Source organism: Pyxicephalus adspersus, chromosome 12 (genome assembly GCF_032062135.1).
Source record: "Pyxicephalus adspersus chromosome 12, UCB_Pads_2.0, whole genome shotgun sequence".
NCBI lineage: Eukaryota > Metazoa > Chordata > Amphibia > Anura > Pyxicephalidae > Pyxicephalus > Pyxicephalus adspersus.
In genome coordinates, this window is record NC_092869.1 from 24,576,455 (window position 1) to 24,589,137 (window position 12,683).

A 12,683-nucleotide genomic window follows, 5' to 3' on the forward strand; every position below is an offset into this window, starting at 1 on the left:
TGGACGTCCAGGTCTTTTGGCCCAAAATAGCCACTCAATCCAATTACTTTTGAGCCCCTGAAATGAAGTGATTGTGTAAAAAAGGCTTTAGTTCCTCACATTTGTATGCAATCTTTTTTGTTCAACCCACTGAATTAAAGCTGAATGTCTGCAGTTCAACTGCATCTGAGTTGTTTCATTTAAAATTATTTGTGGTATGATGTACAGAAACAAAATTAGTCCCTGTCCAAATACTTGTGGACCTAACTAAGTGTAAATACACCGTACATATTGTATGAAATTGAGAATTGATATTTAATAAAACTAAGTGGACTTCAGCTTTAACCCAGCTTTTTGTGGAGGGTCCACTTTTGAAGTCTTTGAACATAAAAGCACCAAAGTTTACATAATTGTATCATCCCTGGGCCAGCATCTCGGTCCAGGACGTTGGGGATGTCTAAACAAGGATGCAGCTGCCTTTCTGTATTGTAAAGTAGATACAGTCAATGTCAGGAGTGTTGTGATCTTCATGTGAGGATTTTAATGCCTGGAAGTACTGTTTTTTTCCCTGAAATTTAAAATTAAAAGTTTAATTTTAAATTGAAAATGTAAACATTATTTTGTTTCAAATGTGGAAAGTTTTCAATGAGCAACAGTTTCCTGGTAAAAAAAATTTTCCTATAACATTTATTTTCAGATGTGCTATTCAGGCATGCTAGGCATAACTACTTTCTTTACATGACTTAAAATGCAATTCCCCACATATACTTGGAAGCTTTTTCAGGTTAATTCGTGAATGATGTTATGATTGCCTAATATTATTTTAAAGAAAGTTTTCTTTCATCTGGCAGTATTATTAATGTGATGCCGGTAATGGTTAATAAAAGTAGGTAGCTGTGCTTAATTATTCAACATTTGGTTTGGCATCTACTGTTGGCAGGAATAGCGGAGTTGCTTGCAAGCCATGCTAATGCTACATGCCACTTTCTCAGAAGGGTGGAGGCTCAATGAACTACTCACTGCAAACTCTACTTGACCCTGGATAACTCTTCACCTTTATGCAATTGTGTAAGCTGCAGATTACCAGCTGATTAATACAGTAAATACTGTGACATTTGTATGTTTTAGTAGAAACCCAAAAATTTTTACATAAAACTTCTTTTAAAACTCATACTCAAACTTTAACATACCTTTGTGGGTAATGTCAGCAATTATTTAAAGTAGCCCACAGGTTGTTAGGATAAAAGATTGTTGTACCTATGGACAGAGGGGGCACTGAAAATAATTAAACCAGACTATCTTGGGGAGACAACTAGGACCATGCATTCCCAAGAAGGTTTGTATAGGGGAAATTTCCAAGGTCAGGGAAACTTACAGACATAAGAATGTTCCGTGTTCTGGCAATTGAGCAAATGTTCCTTGTTTCTGGTTGGAAAGCAGGCAAAATGCAAAACAAACAAAACAACATGGGTACTGTTCTTCTGCATCGAGTGCCCATGTAAATCCTATGTAACAGTTTGTGTGAATGTATGTTGTATATATAAAATACTGCACTGGACTCTCCAGCTTTTCATCTTTTATTCTGCATGGGAAAATTAAAAGCTTAAATCTGATCGGTCACCCCAATGAAAGCTTTCTCTCTTTTTTATGTACAGCAGTTACTGTTATGGTTACATTAGATTTGGCTGCTATACCAGTTACAGGGTTGTATATTTTTGTTTTTTATGTTTTCATGAAAATTTTTCAGATTTAGCTGCAAGGCTTGCTTACCAAGTCTGTCATCACTAAACCAGAGCCACTACGTGGTTATTGCTGCCTGCCATTTATGTTTATGAACGAGAGACATGTCACAAGTGCTGTCAGACAGAAAATGGATAGCCCATCTGTCATTATTAGGAAGGTACTTTACTTCCCATAACACCAGAGAAGTATGCAGGAAGAACTCAGTCTAACTACTCTCTACAGTTTGTCAGGAATCCCAAAACCCATGTGTGACCTTAGAAATAACATCTAAAATCAGCACTTGTTTACAGTCTGGTATTGAATGAATCCAGTTATATCTGACCCATACCAGCCAATTATAGACATAGACCCAATAATTGCCTTCTGAACAAAAGATCATATAGTCTAGAACTGGGAGGGATCATTGTGGTTATTTTATGTTATCAGAAACTGCAAAATGTAACTTGTTTGCTGAAAGACAGACCCTTCTAGATTGATTTGCATTAGGAATCCTCGGGCCTATATAATGAGTATTAGAACAGGGAAGGCAGGAGAAATGTGTAGTTTTCATTGTGTGGGTGGGGAAACAGGGAAATCCCTGGAGGAGGTGAGGGTATGTGGAATCCTAAGATCAGTAGCATCATATAGATGACCGATGATAGCTTACCTTATTGGACCTGATTTATTAAAGCTTTCCAAGACTGGAGAAAATAGACTATCATTGAAGAATCTGGGTGATCCTGCAAACCTGGAATAGATCTAGTGCAGGAATAAAAACATTTGCAAACTAATAGCAGAATATTTTTACAAATCCATTTCAGATTTGCTGTATCATCCTGGTTCACGTATGATAGTCTATCTTCTCCAGGCTTGAAGAGCTTTAATAAATCAGGCCCAAAGTTGTACTGTGTACCCACTAGTGTGGTTGTATGTAATTCTTTTGCACAGCGGCACATGCGATGTGTTGCAACCTGTTGGAAAGTTGTGTTAAAATGAAGCATGTCCTGCTTGTTTCTGCACATACCAACCCACCCCCTTGGAGTGAAGACACTGGACAATAGGTGAATAGCCTTGTTCTTGATTTGGGATTGTGTTGCTCAGTAATGTCCAATCCTAATGTTGTAGCCTAGCTATTCCCAATAAAACCCAATAAAGCGCCATGCTACTGGTGCCAGTGAGCTCTAAAGCCATTGAGGAAATTAAAATCTCCTGTAAATCATCATAAACGCATCTTTGTACTCTATGTTTATGATTCAAACAATTATATGGAATAACAATCTCTACTTTGCAATGAATAAGCATGAAAAGTTTACCCAGACTTCCATTAGCACTACAGTCAAAGAATGCCTCATTACCTTAGATTCTCCTCATATTTCACAGTGTGGGCACCATGTCTCATCCAACATGAATTTACATCCCAGATCAGACAGAGCTATTTCTGCTTAAAGTGAACTTGCTCCGAAAAAAAAGTTAAAAGTTGTCTAACCTGGATTAATTAAACAGTATAAAATATGTTTTTTTATATATACATAAAAAAGGAAAGCATTTAGCCAAAAGCAAACATGGCTAATTTTAGCTCTTTTAGCATATAATTTCGGATCTGCGTATTTATATACAGTGCCTAGGCATTATCCATTTTTCTATCTGCACAATAGCCAATCAGGTCATTTCTAGAGGCATACCTGCCCACTCTTGCCTGCAACCACTTGATGATGTCATCAGGGGAGGGGTTTAGAAACAGTAAGCGCCACCTATTGATAGATCATGCTTTTATGAATACAATGACTGCCCTGCTTGTATTCCATACTGTGAGAAACATGTGCCTAGGCAAAATAGCATCTGCACAATGCCTTCTATAGGAGCTATATCATTTCAATCTGACTTTTTTGCACGGTTCTTAGGATAAATTGTCCGAGTCAAGATTGACTTTAATGCATAACACAGAGAGTTATAACTTAAGCATGGTAAAGCAGTACATAAACCTCCTTGTATGTACTGCATTGCTGTTTGTTTATTGAAATCATGCCTGAAAGATAAATATCACAAACACGCCCGGGCTTGATTGAAAAAAAAGCCGAATTTGTTAGAAAAAAAGACATCTGCGCTATGTGTTTATATGTATGCTGATCATAAAAGATTGTACGAATGATAAATACTTCCAGCTTAATACAGAATACATGTAAAATGATTAATAATAACATGATACAATATTCAGAATAGAATAAATGTATGAACCTGGAATGCATTGTCTTCCTAAATTCTTACAAAGTCACTGATAACTAGCTGTTCTTCTATGGAATTTATAAGATAATTTGTTAAAATTTGAATGTTTATAAAAATGTCATCAGCTTTACCCCCAAGACAATATATTTTTAAAAAGAAATTAGGATAGAATGGAATGATTTAGGATATAAGTAAATGTTTGTGTATTACTGATTAGCTAAAGCAATAAAACCAGTGATTATCTAGTTACAATGGAATCTATCGAGGGACGGAATATGTTAGGCATTTTTTAAGATAATGCGGTGAAATCAGAAATCGTGGACAAGCATAAAGTTCTGAGTGCCTTTAACGTGGGCCAAATTGTGATTTCCAGAGGACTGATCATATCCAAACCAGCAGGTGACAGAGTCATGGGTGTCCAAGGTACCATAGATGTGTATGGGGGAGGAAGTTAATCTGTCTTGTCTAAAGCCAAAAAGAGCTACTGTAGCTAAAAAAATGTAGCACTGTACAAAAGAGAGACCACACATTGGGCCTGATTTATTAATGTTCTCCAGGGCTGGAAAAGATACACTTTCATCAGTGAAGCAGGGTGATCCAGCTTCACTGATGAAAGTGTATCTTTTCCAGATACACTTTCATCATGAAGTCATGAAGTCATTTTCTATTTGCTAGCAAATGTTTTGAATCCTGGACCAGATCCATTCCAGATTTGCTGGATCACCCAGCTTCACTGATGAAAGTGTATCCTTTCCAGCCTTGGAGAACTTTATTAAATCTGGCACATTGTATCATAGCTGTATATGGGGCTGCATAGCAACAAACCAGTCAAAGCTTCCTTGAGTAATTGCAAAAACATTCACAGTAATTTAATATTTTTCCAAATCCCCATCAGTGAACAGTGTAAACATACATCAAATCTACATAAATAAAGGAAAAGTGGAAGGTGATGTAAAAAATACAGGACTGTTAACAGAAACCATGTGCAAGGATCCTAACCCTTCATGCCAATGGGTGCACTTGCCATCATCTTGTAAAGATTTGAACTCACCACAATATATGCACTGCATAAAAATTGGCCATATTTGCCATGCCAAAACAGAATATCGACAATCCCATCTGTTCTGTGTGTTGTGATCAAGATAGAATGGTGTGTTGTTTGTACAAAGCTGCAGGTTTTGATAGAGAGGATGGAGTTTGGTGTGGCTGGCTTCAGTATATGGACTGGATTAATATTCAATAACTGTGATTTTTTGTGTAATTAACCACCCAACCATTAAACCCGACCTTGGTTCGGGGTAAAAAAAATTGCAAAAATCGGTAAACCCGAACTTTTGTCGGGTGGGTAAATGCATTAACTTACCTGGTCCCTGCTGTGATGATCTGTCCTGTTCTAGCGTTGATCTCTAAAAAAATATACTCACCTTCTCCCCGCAGCTCCTCCGGACACCGCCCAGGTGGTTAATGAAGGATACCTTATTATTTTCTTATATGTATAATTTTGCTATTATCTTTTAAGCTTCACATATTATAATATTATTGTATTTAGGAGTTTACCCTCTTGATGTGTGCTGCTATAGTGTATGTACTTGTAGGTTTTACACATTTTATTGCAATGTCTTTTTATTATTATTTAGAGCTTCCATGCTGCCTCTTGTCCACTGCCAAAAGCACCTACAATGGACATTTACTGAGGTGATGGAATGCTGACATTTTTCATACAAATATTGCTCACTAAAATTCTTCATTGAGCTAAGCTATATAAATGACAGGTCCTGTTTACCAAAAGGTAAGAGTTGCATGATGAATGTCCTCCCAGAATGGATAATGAGGACTGAGAAGGTGATATATGTATGGGTGTGAATACATACCAGATGTCCGACGAGTCACTTTTGCACTAGAATTTGAACTGTCACTCCAGCACATCATGTAACCCTTATTGTAGGAATATTTCATGACCTCAATAGAACATATCTCTCTGTGAAATCTAATATGTAGGAACAAACTAACCTCAACTCAAACAGCCCACATTGACTCACAAGCTAATTCAAAGCTAAATCCAAACACTGCATACTTGACATAGTTTGCTTCCAAGGTGAAATCATCCCTCTTAGGAGATGAGCAGAAGCCTAACAATACACCATTAGTGTAACAATAGGAAGCCTGCACTGTCCACCTGTAGTTAGTTGACTTAATGAGACCTGATCATTATTATTATGGCAAGCACAATTACTTATGGCTATTGAAGATTACAACTTTCTCTTGCTGTATGTCACTGCAGATAACAGAGTCATCAGCAATTTAGGGTGACTTGTTCCTGTTAACTCAACAAGGAAAATATTGTCCCTGGGATTAAATGTTCTTGAAATGTTTCAGCTGCAAACAGTCAATTTACTTCCGTATCTGCCTTTTTTACAAGTGATAAGAGAAATGTATCTATGTATCTTATTGTCAACTTATTTCACACAAAGTATTGTGGTTTTTAATACTAAATAGAAAATGTTTCTCGAGATGATCACTTGAAGGTGATTTTGTGGCAAACAAATGTTACCCTCCAAACACTGACATGAAATGAAAACAGCAGAACTAAACGTTACAATTACAAAATTGCGACCAGGCAGGTTCTTTAAACTTACCTTGTTCACAATCTTCTCTATAATGTACACTGAGCTGGGCATGCACAATTCAATGTATGATCCTGGCATGACTGGATGGTGGGAATAAATAAACTCTTGTGTGCATGCATGGATCTTAGTCATTCTGGCATGAACAGGATAGCTGAAGATCCCAAACCCAAAAGATGGTCAGATGGTCGGGTAAAAATTTCAGAACCGTCAGGAGAAGAATGATAAGATTATTTTATCCTCTGGTTCTTTTAAATTTTTTTTTTAATATTTTACTTGAATTTTATTACATTTAAGTTTAGGTTTAGTTCTACTTTAAAGAAAGAAAATGTATTTTTTCCATTGAATCAGCATTTAACTCTAATAAACATAGTAAAGATGCTAAAGCAAACCTATCATGAGAGCAACATCAATGTGCATTTTCCATGCATTTCACTTACAAATGCTGCTAAAGCAGTATTTTAATACAGATATATGTTCTACGATACATGCACAAAGCAAATAAATGAAGTGAATGGCCACTGAAACCTATGTGTGCCAACTACAATTTGATTATGATTGTCTAGAAATGTAAGGTTTGGGGAGGTATTCAATGCTTACTTTTGCATAAAAATTTAAACAATCACATGTACATGTACACTAGATTAGAAATAGAAATACAAGACAATAAAAGAACATTTAGGACATTTAGAACAAATAAAATTAGAAGCATTCACCCTACCAACAAATCTGACAATTCTTTTCCAACATATCCTAGATCAGAATTTGGATTAGATGGACAAATTCCTTACTTTTCCATACGTAAGAGTTAAAAGTGTTACCTTGTTGACTGGAAATGCGTTCTTGACGTTGAAATAAAAACCAAAATAGACCATATTGAAGACACCATGGCGTCCCAGAGTGGCAGTAAGGCCTTTGTTCAGTCCTCTCAGACCTAAGCCTTCTTTCTGGATGATACGCTGTGCCTGAGCAAAGGTAGATGGTTGCTGGAAAAAAATATAACTGATATATTCATATGGTTTAGAATGCAAAACAGAATAGAAAAGCCACATACCTCATTTCATCAGTAGGCTTGAAATACAGGAGTGTGAACCACTTACCTGCCAGTCTCAAACTTTTTAATCTTTAAATGGTACACCAGAACAAGAGAGCATAGTCAGATCCTAGCCCTCTCTATGAACTGCACTGTGGGTAACTAATACATCTTGGTCCAGGAGATATTCCAGCTTAAGACTGGACAAAGAAGGTGTAGAAGGTCACTAATGAAGACATCCCTCCACTTGCCTTCCTATCAGCATGTTTGTAGGAGCCACTGCACACTCTCTTTCATTATACCCTCTGCTGTGCAAATAATTACAAGAGGCTAATAAATATGGCAGATTCAAGTGATTTAAAAGACTTTATGATGAACTCATCAACAATGGATGAACATTTACTTCTTCCTAAAATTGACTTTGTGGCCAAAAAGCTAAATTGACCAACAATGTTTATAAAATAATATAGTGGCAGACATATTATAGATACTCTGAGGTCTCTTGTTATTTTAGTTGAAGTAATATCTACTAGAAAGGCCATGTACACACATTAAATATTTATCACTGGAATTATCCTTCCTGATTGTTTCCAGCAACAAAAGTGTGACAGATGAATGAACGAGCACTGTACACACAACACCTTTCTGTTCTATAGAGAGGGGAGGGGGGACAATGAGCCAGCGGCACCTAGCAGTGGTCTTCTCCCTTGACTTGTATTGCAGTCAAGGACCGATCCATTAATGACATCAGGTGACCACTGTACACATGTCAGATTCTTGCTTGAGATGAGTCTGATTGTTTGCATCGGGTGAGAATCATCTGATTTGTGTACATAGCCTAAAGCTTTGACAACTTACCAGCAAGTAAAAAAAGCCACCAAGTAAATGCCAAAACGTACACACTCTACAGAGCATGTTCCTTTAATTCTACAAAATATAAGAAATACATTGAGGAAAAATACAGAATGTTTGGTCATGGCCATTCCAAGCGTCCTGAATGACAGGTATCAATATACCTTCAAGAAACCTAGAGCAAAACAGCTTAATTACCACCACCATCATTTTGCCTTTTCCTGTCTGTCAACTGCTAAGATGAGATCACACTAGAGATTCTAAGTAACAAAATAAACACAACTAGTGCCACTCGGTCTTCTACTGGGAAGTCACAGCTCCTAAAGACAAATGGAATAATGTCAGTGAACCAGTGTAAGCTCAATGCTAAGACGAGGAGCCCTAGATCAGTAGGACGGCTTGCTTTAGGATAATGGGCTGTCAAATGACATGGGCTGATGTGTGCTATATTATATCTCTATATTCCAGGTGTGTGCTGCCACACTGCCTGTTGTATCTACAAAGTATGAAACTTTTGTACCTAGACTAAAATGTAAATTATTATCTTTATAATCTACTTAAAACAAACCATTGTATGCTAATCACTTTGCATGGATTGTGAGATGTGAGCCTTTTGCCGGACACTTTTTCTATGTATACCAAATTGTTAGATACATTCACAAGCATTTACAAAACATGTGCATTGTAAATATACAAACTCTATTTAGTGGTTTCGTTTCTTGTGGAAAGATTTCCAGCCATTCTATCTAACTTGCAGAACTTTCTAACTTCCAGAACTCCTCTCCACTCTTTGTTGGCCATGGGGAGCAAAGAAACTAAAGAAGGTATTTATGGGTGAGGAGTAGTATTCACCTATTGATCATGAGGAGACATAAAGGATGGTACTGGCAAGATAAAGTAAAAAAAAAACAATGTAGACAAAACATTTAAGAATTGGTAAGCTGCAATATTTTACATTTTTGTTTGGGTTGTAGAAAGCCAGACCTGGTAATGCAATGAGGTTATCTCATTGCTGGATGGAGGATACTGATAGCTAAATCCGTGGCCAAAGTCACATGTGTCACACATCCCACCTATTTCATTATGTCAGTGCCAAACCTAAGCTTCAACATATCACACACATCCATTCTACCTGTGGGGATACATCTGTTACATTCTGGTCAAATCCAATGTATTTACTCATTCAGCTGGTTGAACAAGTGGCGTTTAAGAGAAAAGCAAATATAACTAAGTCAACAAAGCAGCTGGGAATGCACAATACATGTACAGCAAACTTCATAGCCAGATTTGTATTTTTACAGGACATTAATCAAATTTTAATAACACAATGGTGAGATTATAGGAAACGGTTCAAGCAAAAGTCATGTACAACCATTACATCACATTAACTCAAGTAACCGCCAATATGTCAGTTCACTTTATGACTTCAGAAACACTATGTCAAATATTTTTAGAATTTCTGTGTAAGTTCGACTTTAAACTTCCGCATCCATTCCAGCGCTCATTGTTCTAACTACACTAGACTGCAATGTTCCCACAACATCCTAAGACCTATGTGGTGATGCAAATCAATTTTTAAATATATAATGATGTATACATGTATTTAAATATTACATCAGATCGATTTAAAAAGTCCTAGAAAATTCTAGCAGTGGTCATAGTTGTGACGGTCAGTGATAAGCTGACACAGAAGTATTTAGAAAACCTGTTTGGTCTTAAAATTTCTCCATTGCTGACACTCAAAAAATGCACAAGGAAGAAAAATAGTTTGTAGTCAATACAGTAAAGTTTAAAATAATAACAAAAAAAAGCTAATCTGTTAGTGATTATTGGTAAAGATCCTACAGCTCTGGTCCTTGTTTACAAATATTAAACAAAGTAGTGAATTTTAAAAAAGTTTAGAGAGACAATCACAACACCTACAAGAGTTCACCAATTCTGCATGACACAATAGGCTTGATTTATTGAAGCTCTCCAAGAAGATGGGCTATCATTATTAAACCTGGGCGATCCATCAAATCTGGAATATATTTCCTAAAAAACATTTGCTATTGGTTTGCAAATGTTTTCAATTCTGCATCAGATCCATTTCAAGTTTGCTGGATCACCCAGGTTTACCTATATTAGTCTATCTTCTCCATTCTTGGAGAGCCTTGATAAATCAGACAAAATATCATACCTTTATGCTATATATTATTAATATAAAATAAATATATTTACCTGGGTATATGAGTCACGGTTAGCTTGTAGGCTGACCTTTACAACCTCAAAAGGATTCACAACTATGGCTTCTGTTAATCCTGATCCAAGGCCAGCTATTGCAAACACCTAAAAGGAAAGACAAAAGAAAGGCATTGGAAATACACCCAATTAAAATGACAACTTAGATTTTTTTTAATGGCCCCCAAATGTACAAATTGTTACATCATCAGACAAAAATTAAAAAGAACTAATGAGCCAGAATGTTTATCAATTGATACCTGTCATGAGGGACCAGTGGAGGCTGCCGGTACTGACCCCTGTAAAAAAAATTCTCATTGGTTGGCTGTTATGCTGTCTCCCTTGCTTCACTGAACCGATACAATTATGCAAATGAAAATGTCTGATGTTATTCTGAGTTTACTGGTCCGCGCATTTGTCTAGGACAGTGGATCAGGAAGTTCTAAAGCCAATGGGTCACAACAACCAAAATTCCAGTTTATGTTGGAGAAGACCACAAATTTGACAAAGCACAAGCAATATAGTTTAGCATTTCTATCAATGCGCACCATAATGTGAGATCATTTTCACATAATACAAACATGGCACAACTTACCCAGGCAGGTGGCAGGGAGAGTGGTAGTAGCAGCTTTTTGTATTGCTCAAAGGTGAAGAACTATAACAAAACAAATAAGTGATCAACTGACAAAATCTCACTAGAAACTGATATATTATCATGCAGTCTATATGAGTCAATATATATCCTAAGTTATAAAATACTTAAAAATACAATTTTGTCATAACAAAAAGTTTGTGTAAATTTGATCCCTATTTTCTAACCTGAGGGGCAATATATATGGACATATAATGGGAATTTGGGGTGTGGTTAATCTGGTTAATGGCTAATCTGTGCATGGCTACATTGCAACGAATATTGGTATATTCAGGACATTTTTTTACAAGAGTCATAGCCATAGTAAAAATGTTCAGACATCAGGGGAGGGGATAATGTATCAGCATTGGTAGTCGGTGGCAGAAAAAATATTCCTGTAATGATGGTCAATGGAAGGACAAATGCCTTAGACAAAACCCTTGGGTAGCTTGATTGGACAACCTTTCTCTTATAAGGTGGACAGCTTGGTCATTCCCTTTTGTGGTGGACAGCCTTGGTAGGCCACCTATTAACTAGTATGGTAGCCACATACTAGAGTGTGACAGTTCCAAAGCAGTTGGATGATTGGATGGATGGACAGACAGACTTTTAAGGAAAGTGACTATGCACATTCTTCATAGATAAGGAAATTCTGTCCACAGAATTAAGTTAGAATCCGAGTTACACGTTGTCACTTTGCAGAACTCCTCACATATGTCAAGTATAGGTGATATTACCCGAACAACCTATCCGTATAAAGTCAGATTTAGGTAACCTGTATTTGAGCCATGTTTTCTCTACAAATGGGATGGCAATCCTAAAATAGATTTGGTATATTTCTTACACATCTCTAGGGAAAGTTTGTTCTATCTTCAAGCTTTGCTCTTAAAAGGTTGTTTTGCTTTTGTATAAGTATGTGCGTTGAGTGATTTGTGGTCACGTGGGCAAGCGAGTGCTGAAATACTTATACAAGAGAAAATTCTACAGACGTCAGTATGTAAACATTGCACTCAAACCTCATACAGTACTTCTGAGATTTATTCTAGAAAAGAAGCAACACAGAGGTCACTCTACTGCCTGACAACCAAGCAGAAAAAGGGGCCTCCAAGTTTGTGCTGACTAATTGCAACCAGAAGAAAAAATTGTTTAAATTATAAAAAAAAAAACTAAATATCTTAAAATGATTTCTGAAAACCATCATATATTTACAATGGAGACAAGCGTTAACATTGCATAGACCAAAAAAAACATGACTTTTTAAGCTTAGCTAATAAGCAACATTATTAACCATCTATTATGTTTTAGATCCCCACCCTCCACATAGCAAGCAGTGTTATACATAAAAGAATCAAACATTAGAGGGGAAGAAAATGTATATTTACTTTAGTTCCCGGCTTCT

At 36.6% G+C, this 12,683-nt stretch overlaps 1 protein-coding gene across 3 annotated transcripts in view; it reads right to left on the reverse strand.

The window, feature by feature from the left end:
* Positions 1 to 12,683, reverse strand: part of SLC25A21 (solute carrier family 25 member 21) — a 183,335-nt gene that overhangs the window by 23,841 nt on the left and 146,811 nt on the right. For all 3 annotated transcript variants that reach the window (XM_072427693.1, XM_072427694.1, XM_072427695.1), the window contains exons 6-8: positions 11,249 to 11,308; positions 10,654 to 10,761; positions 7,370 to 7,534 (exon numbers count right to left, since the gene is read on the reverse strand). In XM_072427693.1, coding sequence (XP_072283794.1) covers positions 7,370 to 7,534; positions 10,654 to 10,761; positions 11,249 to 11,308 — 333 coding nt within the window. The remainder of the gene's footprint in view (positions 1 to 7,369; positions 7,535 to 10,653; positions 10,762 to 11,248; positions 11,309 to 12,683) is intronic.